Source organism: Eriocheir sinensis, chromosome 54 (genome assembly GCF_024679095.1).
Source record: "Eriocheir sinensis breed Jianghai 21 chromosome 54, ASM2467909v1, whole genome shotgun sequence".
Taxonomy (NCBI): Eukaryota; Metazoa; Arthropoda; class Malacostraca; order Decapoda; family Varunidae; genus Eriocheir; species Eriocheir sinensis.
Window position 1 is genome coordinate 4,194,632 of NC_066562.1, and position 20,000 is coordinate 4,214,631.

Genomic DNA, 20,000 nt, shown 5'->3' on the forward strand with positions numbered 1-20,000 from the left:
GTTTACTTTCTACGTCTATCGCCAGTTACTTGTTCTATTGCTTTTCTTACTTGTTTGCTTTAATACATGTCTTGTTTATTTATTTTTTGCAGAGTTTACGTGTTTTTTTTCCTCTTGATTCATTTTTAAACACGTTGTCTCATTTTATGGCATCTATATTTTTTTTCCTTGACTCAGCGATTTATTTTTATTTCTTCCACTTCTTTCCTCTATTGTTCTCTCCACCTCCACCTCCTCCTCCTCTTCCTCTTCTTCCTCCTCCTTTTGTTCTATTTCCCCTCTTCCTCCTCTTCCTTCCATCTCCTCCACCTCTCCACTTTTTCGTCATTTTCCTCCTCCTTCCACTCTTCCTTCTTCTCCTCTTTCCCTCTTCCTCTTCCTCCTCCTGTTGCAACCATTCTTCTTTTTATGTTCATCTTCCTCCTTCTCTTCGTTTTCCTCCTCCTCTTTCCTCCATTGTTCTCTCCACCTTCTTCCTCCTCCTTTTGTTCTATTTCCCCACTTCCCCCTTTTGCTTCCATCTCCTCCACCTCTCCTCTTTTTCATCATTTTCCTCCTCCTTCAATCCTTCCCTCTTCTCCTCTTCCTCCTGTTGCAATCATTCTTCTTTCGTTCATCTTCTTCCCTTTCCACATTTTCCTCCTCCTCTTAATTTATGATCCGTCTCTTCCTATTTCACCTCCTGCTTTTCCTCCTCCTCCTCCTCCTCCTCTTCCTAAACCATATCCTATACCTTCTCCTCCTCTTCCTCTTCCTTCTCCTGCTTTTCCTCCTCCTCCTCCTCCTCCTCAGCCATATGCTCCTTCTTCTCTTCCTCCTCCTCCTCTTCCTCTTACTAGACGACATTTTTCTTCTTTGCTTGAACAATTTTACCTACTCTGCATGACTGAGACATTCTTGCACACACACACACACACACACACACACACACACACACATACTGAACGGGCTTGACAAGATGTATTTTTTTGATCTGGTGCATGACTGTGTGTGTGTGTGTGTGTGTGTGTGTGTACGGTTAACGACCCTGCGAGTGCCGGTGACCTTGAGCCCCGCCCCTCCGTGCCCAACCCAGCCCAGTGCCATACACACACACACACACACACACACACACACACACTCTAACTGCCTGATAGGAACATATGGAACTATAGTCAAACACACACAACCAGGGCCATACAGTGCCACACAGGGCCCAGTGACACACACACACACACACACACACACACACACACACACACACACACACACTAACTGACAGATAGGAACATATGGAACTATAGTCATATACACACAACCAGGGCCATACAGTGCCACATAGGGCCATAGCCAAACATACAGGGCCATACAAACACACAAACACAATACATACACAAAACCAGTGCCATACGGAGCCATACAATGCTATACAAGGGCCATGCAGTGCCACATACAGACAGTGCCAAACAGATAGTGCCTTACGTGTCCCCATCCTCGTCTCTCTTGAAAATCTCCTGCAGCAGTGCCACTTGAGCCTCACTAAGCCCCAGGCGGGACCTCCGGGGGGGCGGGGTGATGGCTGGGGGTGGAGGGAGGGGGGAAGAGCTCTCCTCTCCCTCTCCAAGCTCTGAGGTGGAGGTTGAGGTGGTGGAGGTGGAGGGGGAGGCGAGGTGGAGGGAACTAAGCTGGTCAGAAATGTCTATACCGGAGTCCAGTCTTGTGGGGGACAGCGCGCCCCCTTTGGAGATCTCCGTGGAGGGCGGCGCCGCGGAGAAGGGCATAGTGTCGGGGTCCTCGGGGTTCAGACTGCTCGAAGACAGAAGATTCGAACCCGAGAGGAAACCCGAGTCGTTGTGGGAATCGAACTGTGACTTGTGATGGTCCCCGAGGGTTGTGGCGCCGGGCACACCTCCAGCACCTCCTGTAGATGCCTCCACCGCCGCCCCCACGCCCTCACTGGCCCTGGGAGACGTTACACCCACAACACCTGCAGCGCCCTGACCGCCACGCCACATCTTAACATCTAGGGGCGCACCGATGCACTCACACGCAAACAGGGACACACACACGCGTACACAGGGCCTGGACACTTCACACGATGCCTCGAGCCCCCACTGTGGCACTATGGGACGTGTGGCACTCCAGAAACACCTAAGAACAGGGCCTTGGACAGCGGCTCACGTGTGTCCTCCTTGCCCGCCCGTCTAAGAGTGACTGCCTGGCTCTGTGTGTGTGTTTGGCGGTGTGTGTGTGTGTGTGTGTGTGTGTGAATGGTTCGTGGTGGTTGCGTGCGTGCCAGATGCCGCCACACACACACACACACACACACACACACACACACGCACTGGTTTGTATACTTTCTCCATAGCTCTCGTTTTTAGAGTTTCTGTTTAGTGTGTTTTTTCTTTGTTTTACTGTTTTTTTTTTACTTGTTTTTCTTCTATTTCCCTTCCTTCCACCTTCCCTCCTAACACACACACACACACACACACACACACACACACACACGGGAAACAAAGCAAAAAAGAAAAAAACATCATACGTGCACTTCATAAATAATAATGTGAAGGTCTCAAAACGATGAATTACAAGGCTGAGAAAGAGAGAGAATGGAGGTGTGCTGCAACTCTCTCTCTCTCTCTCTCTCTCTCTCTCTCTCTCTGGTTTTCCCGCCTAGCAGTGTTGCCAATTCCCTTTTCTTTGCCTCTTACGCATTTGCCATGGGGGACTTTGGCAATAGTGATCGAGGCTGAGGAGGGGGGCATAGGGGGGCATGGAGGGGCACGTGGGTAGGCTGCAATGCCCAAATATGCCCCTTGAGCCTGTTGCCTGCGCTCTAAACGTGTCCAAACAAGCAAATGAGTAATTGTTTAGGCTTTCTCGAATACTGCTTTGGTTATGATGGTCTTTTTTTGCTGTGTTTGATAATAATTGTGTGTTTAATGTAGCACTTTCTTGACCACTTGCATTTCTACGAGGGGATTCTTGTCTAGTGAAAAGTGTAATAGTGGAAGCGGAAACTAACAAAAGGACTGAAAAGATAAATGAAAAAAATCCATCTCTCATGTTATCTATTTCCAAAGGCTAAAATGGAGTTTAATCGGGTTCTCATATGTGTGTTTCACGTTTAAGGGACAGAAGAGGGGTCAAACTACCACCAGGATCATAAATGTACCTCTGGAAATGCCCAATACCCCTTCAAAAACTCTGTCAAATGTGTGTGTGTGAGCGAAGAAGCGTTTGAGAATATGGTTCCAGGAGTATAAAGTGAAGAAAACAGAAAAGTAAAGTCAGTGGAAGAAAAGAGCAGAAAAGTAGAGCTCAGTTCAGGGTAAAGTGTATAAGTGTGCACTGTGAAGTAATTAAGTGTGTTTTGTGAAGTATAGAAGAGAATAAAGTGAAGAAAATAAAACAGAAAAGTAAAGTCAGTGGAAGAAAAGAGCAGAAAAGTAGAGCTCATTGCAGGGTAAAGTGTATAAGTGTGCCCTGTGAAGTATCTAAGTGAGCGTTTTGAAGTATAAAAGTGTGGAGAAGTACCGAGGAGGACCTAAGAAGCGATACAAAGCGGAACAAGTCAAAAGAAGAAGAAAAAGAAGAAGAAGAAAAGGAAGAAGAAGAAAAGGAAGAAGAAGAAAAAGAAGAAGAAAAGGAAGAAGAAAAGGAAGAAGAAGAAAAAGAAGAAGAAGAAAAGGAAGAAGAAGAAAAGGAAGAAGAAGAAAAGGAAGAAGAAGAAAAGGAAGAAGAAAAAGAAGAAGAAAAGGAAGAAAAAGAAAAGGAAGAAGAAGAAAATGAAGAAGAAGAAGGAGAAGAAGAAGTAAGAGGCAGATTTGAGCACTGAGGCAAGGCGTAGACCACCATACGTTAATAATTTCAATAATACATCACTCAACTCGAATTTGAACTTGTAGAAACTGAAGAAAGAGGAATAAAGCATATACGAAACTCAGGTAGGAATATACAAAAAAAAAAGTAAATAGTTAAGTTAATTGTAATAGTTAGTGATAGTAATAATAGTAATAGAATGATAAGAGTAATAGTAGCAATAGTAGTTCGTAATAGTTCATAGTTAGAAGGTAGGCTAGTTAAATATGACCTCAAGAGTGACCGTAGAGGGGGTAACATATATAACTTGTAAAAACTGAAGGAAAAGAAAGTAGGCTCTATAGGGAAACTCAGATACGGAAAAAAAAGTAAATAGATTGAAAATGACCTAACAGCGAGTGAATGCAGGGATATACAGTTGCTACATAAAACCCACGGGAATCTCAAGTGACGAAAAGGTGGATGAAAACTATAAAAACTGAACAAAGAGTGTTAAATAAAGCATATACGAAACCCAGGCACACAAGAAAAGGATATAGTTAAGTTTGGCCTAAATGAGTGACCGCGCACGGATACAGTTGGTTGCTACATAAGACCAATGGGAATCTTAAGTAACAAAGAGGTGAATGAAAACTATATCAACTGAACAAAGAGTGAGAAAAAAAGCATATACGACACTCAGGTACCCAAGAAAAGGATATAGTTAAGTATGGCCTAAATGAGTGACCGTGCAGGGATACACAGTTGCTACACAAACCCCGTGGGAATCTGAGGTAACGAAAGGGTGAGTGAGTAATTGTGTGAGTGTTTAGGGAGTTAAGAAATACCATTAGTCAGAAATAGGCAAGGCGGGCAAGGTGGCTGGGCAGGAAGTCGTAGAAATGGTTGCGGACATTACTCATGGAAATTCCACCCAAATAGCCATAGTTAGCCGGGAATAGCCAGCCATATGGTGCGGAAAATAAACATACAAGCGGCTAGAAATATCACTTGTCCACGGAAATAGCGGGAACACTCAGAAATAGCGATAATGTTGAGCAGGGCAGGAATAGAATAGAGTACCCTCGAGTGTTTAGGGACGAGAAAACGGAGTAAATTTGACCCCCCAAACTATTGTAAAAACCCACACGTATGATGCCTTTTCCTTCCTTTCTCCTCCCTTCCCTTCCCTTTCCCTTTCTCTCTCTCCCTCCCCTCCCCCCTCGTATTTACCCCCCTTTGTCCTCCCTCCTCCTCCTCCTCCTCCTCCTCCTCCTCCTCCTCCTCCTTCTCCTCCTCCTCCTCCTCCTTTCTCTTCTCCCTTGCTTCCCTTCCCTTCCCTTACCCCCCTTCCCTTCCTTCCTCTCCCATCCCTCCGTTGTTGTTTTTTGTTTCTAAGGGAAATCCTGCGAACAGAGAGAGAGAGAGAGAGAGAGAGAGAGAGAGAGAGAGAGAGAGAGAGAGAGAGAGAGAGAGAGAGAGAGAGATTGTTGCTAACCTTGCTATTTTTAACTTAGCAAAAAACGGCAAAATGAACAAAATATAAAAAAAAAGTAAAATCTGAAGGTAAACATTCCACCTTCAGATTCACACCTGTTTATAGCAGTTCGTGTGTGTGTGTGTGTGTGTGTGTGTGTGTGTGTGTGTGTACGTATTTAGCGAACCCAGACCTCAGCGAAGTCATTAAATTCTACACACACACACACACACACACACACACACACACACACACACACACACACGAATTACGACAAAACGAGAAAGGAACAACAAAAAAGGAGAAATAAAGCAATACGAAACTAAACACAAGAAAAAACAGTAAAAAAAACAGAGAAAAAAATATATAACTTACGGCTTTCGAGGTGGTGTGCAGTGGGAAAACGGGGCCCGAGCAGCGTTACCAGCTTGTCGTACTCGGAACATTGCAGTCATCGGTGTCAGGGCCTACAACTATCGTGTCCACATACACACACACACAACGTTATTCAGTTAAGTTATTGTTAATGATTTCAACGTGTGGCTCCATCGTGACAGGGTCGTCCCATGCCTTATTTTTATCCTGAGAATCACCCACGCTGCGCAACAAGATCTCCCGACATGAAAGACTTGTATTTCCTCACCTCAGTTTAATCCTGAGAACATCTGCGCCGCTCAACAACACCTACTTCCCGTGAAATTCCACCGTGACAAATGAAACGGCCCCTTGATGGAGCACTTCTGGGACCCGGGAAAGCCTACGCCAAGCCTCGAGCCCCGTTTTCCTGTGGCATTCCACTTAAGACGAGTAAATAAAACTCTTATGTAGCGTAGCATATCAACCTCGGGGAGATAAATGCCTCTTCTATTTACGATCATCTGTTTCACATCAATGATCTGGCTATGATGCCCGTGTTCTGTCTAGCAACCAGATCTGAATTACATCGATCATGAGCTGCCTGGTTCAGCTCCTGCGGTGGTTTGTAGGAAACGAAACTTTCAGTCCACAAGTTCCCGCACGGTTGCAACACAGCAGCCTATCATCACTTATGAAGAGTGCACACCCCAGGGGCTCCTACCGTAACCCTTGGCGAAAAGAACAATTAAGACAATGGTACATTAATGCGTTTGGGGGCACCAAAGATGTTGAATCTTGGTAATAACTAACTAACGGGGAACATACCCCAGGAGGCGCGTCATTTCATTCACCGGCTGACGCCACCCCAGGGCATGCCTCCGCGCAGCTGCCCTTCCCCTTCAAGGATCAATCGACTTGCCCCAGCCATGAGCAACGTTGCTAGATTCGTACTAAGGCTCTTATAACTACCAACTCCCGACCCAAAAACTGTCTTCTGCGCCCCAATAACTAGATTCATTTATATTTATCGTTAAAATAGTTAATTCCTGATGTTTCTTGGCAATAGTTAGGCGTCAAAAACCGGCAAGCACTATGCTCTGAGTACGATAATCTGGCAACGGTGTCCAAGAGTTACGTGGGCGTCCCCTTGGTCTCCTTCACTCACGGTTAATGAACAACAGAACTGATGGGAAACACAGCCTCAGGGCGTTCTATTTTTTCAGAGCGAGTCGCGATCAGATTCCGATTAATGATCTAGAGCTGCCCAGTGCTCTAAATAGAAGAGGCCTCCCATTAGGACACAAGAAGGAAATGCAACTTTGCCGCACTGGAATCCCACGGGAAGGTCTTGTTTTGGGCTACGTGGCCATTTCCCAGACCAAATATTAGGTGAAGGTGAGGAAATGTTAAGTAAGTCCGCCGCGTTCACATCTCAGGTGGAGGTTGGAAGAAGTCTTGTTGCGAGGCGAGGAAATTCAAAGTACTCGCCGCCTTCAGAAATCCCGCGCCTCTCCCACTCGGGGTTCAGAGAAAAGAGCGGCGCTGCGGGTTACCACACACCATGAGGCAACGAGAGCGACCTTAAGAAACTACGTGAGGCGGGAAACTTACGGGATGGAGGTTTGTGTCCCTAAGAACTTCACGGTGTATAAAAATAAAGCCTCGATAAGAAGTTTCAGGCTAAGTAAATAAAGTTTTACCGTGGGAAACTTACGGGATGGAGGTTTGGGCGCCTTAGAACTTCACGGTGTATGAAAATAAAGCCTCGATAAGAAGTTTCAGGTTAAGTTAATAAAGTTTTACCGCGGGAAACTTACGGGATGGAGGTTTGGGCGCCTTGGAACTTCACGGTGTGTGAAATTAAAGCCTCGATAAGAAGTTTCAGGCTAAGTTAAGAAAGATTTACCGCGGGGAACTTACGGAATACAGGTTTCGTGTTCCTTAGAATTTCACGGTGAATAAAAAAGAGCTTCGATAATGAGTTTTGAAATAAGTTTTAAGCAAGTCCGTGCAGTGGGAAACTTGAGAAACATAGGTTTTGCGTGACATATGACAATGGAGGTAGAATTGGTGGAGTCGACACGGCCCGCTAATCCCATTCATTGAAGTGAAGCCGACGAACTGTCAAATTTACGGCCAAAAGATGGGGGTGGGCGAGCCTGGCCGAGCCCATGAAGAGGGACAACACCTGACAACATGTGACCTCCATGCATATAACTTCAAGATATAACCTACATAAAAATTTAAAAAAACTTTGATAATGGAGTTTCAAGCCCGACAAGGATAATTACAATGAAGCAAGGACTTAGGGACTTCCGAACAGGGGAAACCTAAAAGAAATAAACAAAAAAATAAAATGAATAAAAAAATACCTACATTCTCTGGAAACACATTGGCTGCGAGGTGCCTTAATTGAGGTTTATAAATGGGTTAAGGGGATTAATAAAGCCGAGTTAGAAAGTAGAAAAGAACTAGCGTAAGGAATTTTGAAGGTAGAAAAGAACAAGATTGCGAAATTCAGAAGGCATCGGAAGAGCTGGGTTAAGGAATATAGACGGTAGAGAAGAACTAGAGGAACAACTTAAGAAGGTAGAAAAGAACTAGCGTAAGGAGTTTTAAAGGTAGAGAAGAACCAGACTACGAAATTCAAAAGGCAACAAAAGAACTGGGTTAAAGTATTTAGAAGTTAGAGAAGAACTAGATGAACAAAGTTAGAAGGAAGAAAAGAACTAGCATAAGGAATTTTGAAGGTAGAGAAGAACCATATTACGAAATTCAGAAGGCAACCAAAGATCTGAGTTAAGGAATATAGACGGTAGAGAAGAACTAGATCAGTGGTTCCCAAACTGGGGGCCATATAACAGAATGCAGGGGGCAATGTTCTGAGGCTATGTACAGATAAAACCAAAGGAGTTTAGCGGGTAGGCAGCTATAGAGTGGAGGGAACTTACAGATTCACCTCAGACTTGTGTAATTTCTTGCTGCCAGACACGTGAGTAATGCGTCTTTTTTTTTTTTTTTTTTTTAGGTGTGTAATTACCTTATTATATCTGATTCTGTGTTCTTGACATAAAACCAGCCATGGAGATATTTTAGGGTAGTAGATAATTTTAGCTCAACATAGTTTTAAGACTTCCTAAGCTATGGATTCTGTATGATAACTGGCCTTGATTCTTCAGTATCAGAAAGGATGTTCAAGCTACTCAGAGTTATCCACACATTCACAGTTGCAACATTGACCACCGTGTGTGCTTCCCCGTGTAATCAGTTTGACCCCACCTGTGAATACTCAGTGTTATATGAACTTAAGCCAACATCAGCACCCTTTTAATGGTAAGTAAGCTCTGCATAATTACAGGAAATGCTAGAGTGTTTTTATAAGGACCTAATGAGCGTAGGAGTGTAGACAGTCACTGTAGTCCTGGGTTATGGTTGGGGCACAGAGTTATATATTTATAGTTTTATATATGTATTTAACTCTGTGTGTGTGTGGGAGGACAAGGATCATGTATGAAAAGTGGGTAGCGACCAGAAAAACTTTGGGAACCACTGAACTAGATGAACATATTTAGAAGGTATGGAAAACTGGAAAAAAAATATACGATACGAAAAACAAAAAGGTAAAAAGAGCTGTAGACGAAGAACGCGAGTAAATAACTGATGTAAGAACTCGCAGTAACGGGTGTGTGAGTTGGATAAATATACAGGTTGAGGAGGGAAATGAGCAAAAAACTGGTGGAGGAGTGGAGCAAAGTGAGCAGGTGTGTACTTGAGGCAAACACGATTATTGAAAGCTTTAAATGGAGGATGGATGTAGTTATGGATGGGAGGGGAACTGGGTTAAGGGATTAAGAAGGTAGAGAAGAACTGTAGATGAACAAATGTAGAAGGTTGGGAAAAACTATAAAAAAAAATGGTGGAGGAGTGGAGCAAACTGAGCAGGTGTGTATAGTTGAGGGAAACAGGATTATTGAAAGCATTAAATGAAGGTTATATGTACTTATGGATAGGAGGGGAAATTACTGAACCACCCGTCGTCAGGAACTACAATGTGGAGGCCGACTGTCTACCCTCTTGTGGTCTCCTTGTAGTCTTGTGTATCCGCGTGGCTGGCGGGGAACCAGCGGGAGGAAGGAGTCGAATACCGTACTATTCCCCGGGAAGAGGGACGTTAAGGAATCCAACACTGTGCGGCAGGAAACTCACGGGATGAAGAATTTGTTTCGCTCAAAATTTCCCGAACCAGAAAAAACTTGGCTGAGGAATTAACGAGGTGGAGATGAATTTCATTAGAGAATTCAGAGTTTGTGCCGCAGAAAACGAACAAAATACAAAGCAGACATGTGGAGATTACTCATGTTATGTAATCGATTACGATTACTTCATATTTTCATGAATACGATTACCATTACAATAAAATTAGGTGTAATCGATTACGATTACATGATGTATTAACCGTGATTACAATCATGGTTACAGGAAGGGCTGAAAGGTGAACTTGAAAATTTCCTACACGTGTACCAAACCAAATATTTAATTGGTTGAATTACTATAGATATTTAGAGCACATACTTGTGTACGAGAAACTATTAACTGAAACTTTGCTAATGTAATCACAACAGTAATCACGATTACGATTACATTTTTAATGTAATCGATTACGATTACTTTTAAAAAAAACAAGAGGGTAATCAATTACGATTACGATTACTTGAAGAAATTTAATCGATTCTAATCGATTACGATTACAGATTACGATTACCCCGTGTCTGATACAAAGATCATGGCCCTCCGCGATACAGTGGTTACCCTAACTACACGTATCTGCGGCCCACCCAGCTGTTCATCCTTCCTTTCGGGCTGGTCGGTAAAGGGTGCCTGGGAAAGCTGGGGAAGGTAAACTGTGGTGACCCGGATGTCACACCGGGTTGGTGATTCTCTCCCACCACAGGATCAAAGGGCCAATGTGCCGGAGATGAGCACCGCCGCCACATACAGCTTTAGCAAATGCTCCCACCTTTACCCTTTACCACTAGAGGAAGAGTTAAGACAAAAAAACTGGGATAAGAGCGTCTGGATATTCCCTTGTACTCGAATCAAAGCCAAGATTAAAAACGATGCGATAAGGAGTCTTGGGGCGCCTTGCAGGATACTCACTGATAAAAGAGATCTTGAACTGAATGAGGAGTTACGAGAGTCAGGAAACGTTGTGATAAGTGATTTTGGGCCCGTACAGGAGGAATGTGACAGAATGAGAGTTATCAATATTAGAAGGTTTCGACAGCCATGGGTAGCAGGGAGAAAGACAGACAAAGAAAGAAATAAAGAAAAAGAAAAAAAGAAATAGAGAAAGAAAGAAGTTATAGATATGAATAGGTATTATAAAGAATGAAAGAAGAGAATGAAAGAATGAATGCATGAAAGAAAATAAGGAAAAAGGAAAAAAAATGAAAGAAAGAAATAGAAAAAAAAGCAAGAGAGATAGAAAGGAAAATAAAAAAGAAAAGAAAGAAATTAGATATATATGAATAGGTATTAGAAAGAAAGAAATGAGAAAAAGAAAGAATGAATGCATGAAGGAAAATAAGAAAGAGAAAAAGGGAATGAAAAAGAAAGAAAGAAAAAAAGAAAGAAAGAAAGAAATATTTTATAATACTGTAGTTCAATGATACAGACAGACAAAACAATATAGATAAAGACAAAAAGAATTAGATGGATAGATATGAAGTTAGACAGACAGGATGGAATAGATAGAAAAAAAACATATTGGCCGTTTACTAAGATAGACAAGATAAAGATAGTAAGATAAAGATAGAGGGATGAATGTGAAGGCAGATAGGCAGAACGAAGCAGAGAGAAAGAAAGTATATATTGACCGTTTATTAAGATAGGCAAGATAATGATAGTAAGATAAAGATAGAGAGATGAATATAAAGGAAGATAGGCAGAACGAAGCAGAAAGAAAGTATATATTGACCGTTTACTAAGATAGGCAAGATAAAAGATAGGCAAAATAAAGATAGTAAGATAAAGATAGTAAGATAAAGATAGAGAGATGAATATGAAGGAAGATAGACAGAACGAAGCAGAGAGAAAGAAAGTATATATTGACCGTTTACTAAGATAGGCAAGATAAAAGATAGGCAAAATAAAGATAGTAAGATAAAGATAGTAAGATAAAGATAGAGAGATGAATTTGAAGGTAGACAAACAGGATGAAATAGATAGAAAAACCAAATCTTGACCGTTTACGAAGATAGGCAAGATAAAGATACGAAGATGAAGATAGAAAGATGAATTTTAAGTTAGATAGACAGAATGAAATAGACGGAAAAAGGCGAATATTGACCGTTTAATAAGATAGCCAAGATAAAGATAGTAAGATAAAGATAGATAGACTAATATGAAGGGAGATGCAAATAAGAAAATATACTGAAAAAGGCGAATATTAGCAGCTTCCCAAGACAGACACTTCACAGATCGTCTCACGGGAAACTCACACAACGAAAATATTACATAACTTAGAATTTCACGAGGAAGGAAAGGGATTAGACCAAGGGAATTCAGAGTTCTCATTACTGTAAACTAACGGAATAAAGAGATCATGGACTAAAAAGAAAAGTTGACTGCAAAAAAGAGTATGATAAGGGGTTCTGGATTTTCCCTCGTACTCAAATCCAAGTTAAGACTATTGCATCCTCTGATAAGGGATTCTGAGTTGCCATATCCTCAAATCTTTGGACGTCACAAGCACACATATTTGACAAGGCTTTCATAGGAGTTTGGGGTATTTCCATGGGTAGTTTGATGGCCCTGGTGGTAGTCTGACCCTTCTTCTGTACCATGAACCTAAAGAAACACATATTTGACAAGGCTTTCGTGGGAGTTTAGGGCATTTCCAGGGGTAGTTTGATGGCCCTGGTGGTAGTCTGACCCTTCTTCTGTACCATGAACCTAAAGAAACACAGGTAGTTTGATGGCCCTGGTGGTAGTTTGACCCTTCTTCTGTACCGTGAACCTAAAGATACACACATTTGACGAGGCTTTCCTAGGGGTTTTGGGGCATTTCCAGGGGTAGTTTAATGGCCCTGATGGTAATATGACCCTTCTTCTGTACAATGAACCTAAAGAAACACATTTGACCAGGCTTTCGTGGGAGTTTGGGGCATTTCCATGGGTAGTTTGATGGCCCTGGTGGTAGTCTGACCCTTCTTCTGTACCGTGAACCTAAAGAAACACCAATGAGAACCCAACTTAAAACCATTGCTACGCGTCTGAGAATACTGATCGTGGGCAAGTCCCACAGGAAACTTGCGATATGTGGAAATCTTGCAATGATAAAGAAAATTAGAGGATGAGAGTTATCAACATTAGAAGATTTCGACAGTCATGGGTAGTAGAGAAAAATGGAGAGAGAGAGAGAGAGAGAGAGAGAGAGAGAGAGAGAGAGAGAGAAATGAACTTCGAACGTGTCTAATACAGGAAACTCAAGGGAATGGAAAACAGATTATGATAGTAGGTCTTACAGAAACGTAAATCCCTATCAGGACCCCCCCCCTCCTCCCCTCCCCCCCCTCAGCCACTCCTCTCTCTCCTCCTTTGTCCTAAATACCATGTGGCCATAGGAGGAAAAGGAGAGAGAGAAAAAAATGTAGGAATTCCAATGTTGCGTTTGCCCCGTGGGAGAGTTCCTTCACCTGCTATACCTGGGCGCGCCTTTCTTTCTTTCTTTTTTCTTTCTTTCTTTCTTTTCTTTTTTTTTTCTTTTTTTAGTTTGTGGTGCGCCAAATACCGCCCGTGGGTACTCATTGGTTTGTTTCTCTCTCGCTCACTCGCTCTATTTCTCTCTTTTTCTCTTTCTTTCTTTCTTTCGTTTTTCTTTCTTTATTTATTTATTTATTTCTTAGTTTGTGGTGCGCCAAATACCGCCCGTGGGTACTCATTGGTTTGTTTGTTTCTCTCTCTCTCTCTCTCTCTCTCTCTCTCTCTCTCTCTCTCTCTCTCTCTCTCTCTCTCTCTCTCTCTCTCTCTCTCTCTCTCTCTCTCTCTCTTTCCTTCTTTCTTTCCATTTCTTTCTTTCTTTCTTTCTTTCTGTCTTTCTTTTTTTCATTCTTTTTCTTTCATTTTTTCATATATTTCATTTTTTTCATTACTTTTTCTTTCTTTCTTTCGTTCGTTCGTTATCTCTCTCTCTCTCTCTCTCTTATTATATATATTTAGTCTATTTATTTATTTTTTTAATTTTTTTTTTCTTCTTCGTTCTCCATATTAGGTCATCTTCATTCCTCCTCCTCCTCCTCCTCCTCCTCCTCTTCCTCCTCTTCCTCCTCTACCCCCTCCTCTCTAACCTCACACCTTTTCTCCTCCCTTTTCTCCATTCCTCCTCCTCCCCTCCCTTCCTCCTCCTCCCCTTCCTCCTCTTCCCCTTCCTCTCTTACCTCACACCCTTCCTCCTATCCTCTCTTCCTCCTCCTCCTCCCTTCCTCCTCTTCCTCCTCCCTTCTCTTCCTCCTCTTCCCCTTCCTCTCTTACCTCACACCCTTCCTCCTCCTCCTCCTCCTCCTCTTCCTCCCTTCCCTCCCTTTTAACTATCAACCACGTAGCTCTTCATATCCTCCCTCCTTCTCTCCCTTCCTCCCTCCCTTCCTTCCTCCCTATTTTTCCCTCTTACCCCATTTCTTCCCTTACCTTATTCAGTGTTTCCTTCCTTCCTTCCTTCCTTCCTTCCTTCTTTCTATCTTTCCTTCCTCTCTCCTTCCTACCTATTTCCCTATTACCCCATTTTTTCCCTTACCCTATTCCCTGTTTCCTTTCTTCCTTCCTTTCTCCCTCCTTTCTATCTTTCCTTCCCTCCCTTCTCACCTAATCCTTTTCCTCCATTTTATCTCTCCATTCTTTTTTTTAATTTTCGTTTGTCATTTCTTTCTTCTTTGTTCTTCTCTCCTCTCCTTCTTTCCTTCCTTCTTTCTTTCTCTTCTTCCATCCTTTCTATCTTCATCATTTTTCTATCATCATTATTCATCATTTATTTATCCATCGTTCTTCCCTCCTTCCTTTCTTCATCATTCTCTCCTTTCCTTCTTTTTTTCATTCCTTCTTATCTCCCTCCTTTTCCTCCTTGTTTCTTTCTTCCCTTCATCCCTCTCTTCATTTCTTCTTTCTTTCTCTACTTCTTTTTTCCTTCCTTCCTCTCTCTCTCTCTCTCTCTCTCTCTCTCTCTCTCTCTCTCTCTCTCTCTCTCTCTCTCTCTCTCTCTCTCTCTCTTCCTTCATTTTTTCCCTCCCTCCCTTCTTTCCTTCCTTCCTTCCTTACCTAGTGACACGCATTTCCTCTTTCATAACTTTACTTCTCTCTCTCTCTCTCTCTCTCTCTCTCTCTCTCTCTCTCTCTCTCTCTCTCTCTCTCTCTCTCTCGACCCATATTACGTACAGGAAAACGAAAATATGTGTGTGTGTGTGTGTGTGTGGTTGTGTATGTGTGTGTGTGTGTGTGTGTGTGTGGAATACCCATGACGTACACACGCTCACGTACGCACATGGGCAGCATTCCTGGGCAGCAAGCACACACACACACACACACACACACACACACACACACACACACACACACAAGGTGGAAATTTACATGATTCAATTTTCTTTTTACGTAGAATTTATATTTATTTTCATTTTTTTGTTGTTTTTTTCTTTCTCTCATAAACGTTCTTTCTTTGTTTCCTTCCTTGCTTTCTCTCTTTCTTTCCTTCTTTCTTTTTCCATCTTTTCATCCTTTCTTTCTTTGTTTATTTTACTTTTTTTTCTTTTTTCCTTTTCTTTTCCTCATTCCTTCCTCTCTTATTTTCCCTCTCGAATTATTTTTTTCTTTCTTTTTCTTTTCCTACTTTTTTATTTTCCTTCTTTATACAATTAACATTATCCATCTATCTATCTATCTATCTATCTATCTATCTATCTATCTATCTATCTATCTAGAGAGAGAGAGAGAGAGAGAGAGAGAGAGAGAGAGAGAGAGAGAGAGAGAGATACTACATCCTCTCAATGTCAAGGGCAATGACTTCATTATCTCTTTCATTATCATCGTTATTATTATTATTATTATTATTATTATTATTATTATTATTATTATTATTATTATTATTATTATTATCATTACAACTACCACCACCACTACTACTACTACTACTACTATCATGGTAAGTGACTAAGGTTCACTTTTAAACTGTCGCTGATGTAATTGTGATAATGAGTCAACGTGTGTGTGTGTGTGTGTGTGTGTGTGTGTGTGTGTGTGTTTAAGTAACCTCTCTCTCTCTCTCTCTCTCTCTCTCTCTCTCTCTCTCTCTCTCTCTCTCTCTCTCTCTCTCTCTCTCTCTCTCAAAGTACACGATAGATAAGAAAACAGACAGGCAGACAATCCGATGACTATTTTACCTCGGGCAGGATTTCCCAACTGACGACCTTTGTATCTAATCATTATAAGAGATAGTTTTATGTGCCTTTGTATTACTCTCCCGTCGTGTTTCAGGGCAAAAAAAATGTGTTCGTATCATTAATATTGTAAATTCTTATGTTTGGTGGGATTCGAGGAATTTATCTGTGGGTGGTTGGTTGCATGGAAGGAAAGGAAAATAAGACAAAAAAACTAGGAAAAGAAAACGGAAAGGAAAAGAAAACGAGACACAGAAGGAGAAAAAAAAATGAAAATGAGAAAAAGGAAAAAAAAAGACCAGACAGAATAGGAGGGCGGCTGGTTGCATGGAAGGAAAGGAAAATAAAATACAAAAAAAATAGGAAAAGAAAAAAAGAGAACATAAAAGAAAACGAGACAAAGAAGGAGAAAAACAAAATGAAAATGAGAAAAAGGAAAAAAAAAAGACCAGACAGAAGAAAACAGAAAAAGAGGGCGGCTGGTTGCATGGAAGGAAAGGAAAAAAAACAGACAGAAAAAATTAGGAAAAGAAAAAAAACAAAAGAAAACGAGACAAAGAAGGAAGGAGAAAAAGAAAACAGAAAAAGAGGGCGGCTGGTTGCATGGAAGGAAAGGAAAAAAAACAGACAGAAAAAATTAGGAAAAGAAAAAAAACAAAAGAAAACGAGACAAAGAAGGAAGGAGAAAAAGAAAATGAAAATATGAGAAAAAGGAAAAAATGACCAGACAAGAAAACAGAAAAAGAGGGCGGCTGGTTGCGGGTTTTTCAGGAGACTATAAGATGCATCGGCGCTTAAGTTCCTCTGTTTAAGAAGCCTCTCGTGGAAGTTGCTGTGTTTTTATCGACTGTTTTACTCGATGTCTGCGCCTTGAACGGGGAATTACACTTATAAAAACCCGGTTAATCTTCTCTGTGGTCAATTCAGAGGTGGGCAAGTGTGGTATTTAGTGCGGAAGTGCGGTAGTGCCGCATCACAAAAAAAGTACCGCACTACCGCAACATTTCTGAAAATACCGCACTACCGCGGACCGCACTAAAAAATCCTGCGGTACTTTTTTGTGGTACTCTGAAAACTATCGAAGACGACATTTGCAGCGCGGCATGCTCACAGAAATGTTTCTTTACAGTGAATCGGACTCAATCAGTCAATCGGTATCAGTCATCCGAATCAGTGATTCAATCACTCTGACTTTTCAGTTATTGTTCAAAATTAAATACTAAATAGACAGACTAAACTACTACACTGCGAGTCTTCTTTAACCCGCGCGGTGCCGGCCATTTCAACCCCGGACCCGTCCGTGGTGCCGGCTGACTTTTCATTGTACTATCTTAAGCATGTTTCCTTCGTTTGGACAGCCAGGATAGGGACTGAAGTATTTTTCTTTTGACTACCGCTACCACTACCGCAGTACCGCACACCGCGTACCGCACTAGGAAAGAAAAAAAATGGGACCGCACTACCGCAACCGCACTACTCCGGAAAAAGTACCGCACTACCGCAACCGCACTACTCCGGAAAAAGTACCGCAACCGCAACCGTACTACTGCTTTTTCAGTACCGCGCCCACCTCTGCTGGTCATGGAAATCAGTCGTAATGGAAGCCCGAAACGTTTAAGAATATGGACTCTCGTGGAAGCTGCATATTGTTTCATGGCCTGCTTTGTGATGCCGGTGACAGAGTTACCCGACTTCTGGACCTTGAACGGGGAAATACACACCTAACAACCCGGTTAATCTTCTCTGTGGCCTTGGGAAATTGTCGTACTGGAAGCCCTGAACGTTTAAAAATTTGGACTCTCGTGGAAGCTGCATATTGTTTCATGGCCTGCTTTGTGATGCCGGTGACAGAGTTACCCGACTTCTGGACCTTGAACGGGGAAATACACACTTAAAAACCCGGTTAATCTTCTCTGTAGCCTTGGGAATCAAACGTAATGGGAGCCCGATGCGTTTAGGAATATGGAAAAAGTCTCGTATAAGTTGATGTTTTTTCACGGATTGTTTTGTGACGCTGGTGATAGCTTTCTGAGCCTTCTTTGTGGTTCTCTCTCTCTCTCTCTCTCTCTCTCTCTCTCTTTCCTCTTTTTTTCTTCCCTCTTTTCTTCTCCTTTCCTCTCTTCCTTCTCTCTTTTCTTCGCTTTCCTTCCCTCCTTTTCTTTCTCTCTACCTTTCTTTCCTCTTTTCCTCTCCTCCTTCCTTTACAAGAACGTTTTAGATAGATGATTCAACACAGTAAACAGACATACACAAAGCTATAACCTGGCTATTACCTGGTGGATTAATTACTCACACCTATGAATATTATATACCTTGATTAAAAGATGATGATAAAAATGAGAAAATGAAGAAGTATTAACATTATTATTACCATTATTATTTTTTTCTTCTTTTTATATTATCCATTGTTATCAAACCTCCCTCCTCCTCCTCCTCCTCCTCCTCCTCCTCCTCCTCTTCGCCGCCGCCAATCTGCATTTGTGGGAAGCCCGTAACATGCTATCTGCCGCCATGATAAGAGAGAGAGAGAGAGAGAGAGAGAGAGAGAGAGAGAGAGAGAGAGAGAGAGAGAGAGAGAGAGATTAAAGTTATCACCGAAATCAAAGTCGGAACTCCCTAAGAAGATTGTGTATGTGTTGTTATTGTTGTTGTTGTTGTTGTTGTTATTGTAGTAGTAGTAGTAGTAGTAGTAGTAGTAGTAGTAGTAGTAGTAGTAGTAATAGAAATAGTAATAGTAAAAGTAAAAATTATCTCCCTCTCTCTCTCTCTCTCTCTCTCTTACTCACTCACTCACTCACTCACTCACTTCCAGAAATTCATCGTCTTACTCATTGGTAGAGTAACATACCCATAAAAGGATGAGAGAGAGAGAGAGAGAGAGAGAGAGAGAGAGAGAGAGAGAAAGGGGGGATAGGTTAAGTAACAGACAGACTAAAACGGAAACGAGTTATCTCAAGATGTCTGGACGAAGATAGAGAGATATAGATAAATAGATAAATAGATAGATAGATAGATAGATAGATAGATAGATAGATAAATAGATAGATAGATAGATAGAAATACACAAATAGAAGTAAAATTAGAGAACAAGAGAAAGAACCATTAATACAAAAAAAAATAGAGAAAATAATAGATGAGAGAGAGAGAAAAATCGACCTTTGTTTGAATGGGGAAATCCATCTACCATCACTTCCACCTCCACCACCATCACCACAATCACTACATCACCACACACACACACACACACACACACACACACACACACACACACACACACACACACACACATTCTTACGTATACATAGAATTTCTCTCCCTCTTGGATTGTCCACTTTCTCTATCCTCCTTTCCTCCTTCTTTCTCTCCCTTTTTCCTCCTTTTCTCTCTTCTCTCCTTTCCTCTCTTCCTTCCTTTACTCTTCCTTTTCTTTCTTCTCTCTTTCTCTCCCTTTTTCCTCCTTCTCTCTCTTCTCTCTCTTTCTTCTCTCCTTTCCTCTCTTCCTTCCTTTACTCTTCCTTTTCTTCCTTCTCTCTTTCTCTTAATTTTTTTTTCTTTTCTTCTCCTTTCCTCTTTTTCTCTCCTCTTTTCTCCTTCTTTTCCTCTCTTCCTTCCGTCCTTTCCACTTTTTCTTCCCTCCTTTCCTCTTTTTTCCTCTCCCTTTTCTCCTCCTTTCCTCTCTTCCTTCTCTCCTTTCCCTCCTTTCCTTCCCTCCTTTTCTCTCTCTCCCTATCTTACTTTCCTACTTTCCTCTCTTCCTTCCCTCATTTTCTCTCTTCCTTCCCTCTCCTGCGACACTCGACGAAGAAGCTTTACAATCAGATATAGATCGACATGCACGTTGGGCCAATCGATGCCAAATGAAATTTAACGTTGACAAATGTAAAGTGTTGCACATCGGAAAAAATAACAATCGCGTTCGGTACGTAATGAATGGCCAACAACTTTCTGCAGTAAGTAAA

The 20,000-nt window shown here is 41.8% G+C and overlaps 1 protein-coding gene across 4 annotated transcripts in view; it reads right to left on the reverse strand.

The window, feature by feature from the left end:
* LOC126983567 (NF-kappa-B inhibitor alpha-like) overlaps positions 1–20,000 on the reverse strand; it is a 68,533-nt gene that overhangs the window by 34,210 nt on the left and 14,323 nt on the right. For 3 of the 4 annotated variants that reach the window (XR_007735976.1, XR_007735975.1, XM_050836365.1), the window contains exon 1: positions 1,462–2,242. The exons of the other annotated variant lie outside the window; for it this stretch is intronic. Coding sequence is in view for 1 of the 3 variants with exons in the window: in XM_050836365.1 (XP_050692322.1) it covers positions 1,462–1,994 (533 nt within the window). In the remaining 2 variants the exon portion in view is untranslated. Of the gene's footprint in view, positions 1–1,461; positions 2,243–20,000 lie in introns of those variants that run through there. 4 annotated transcript variants of the gene reach the window in all.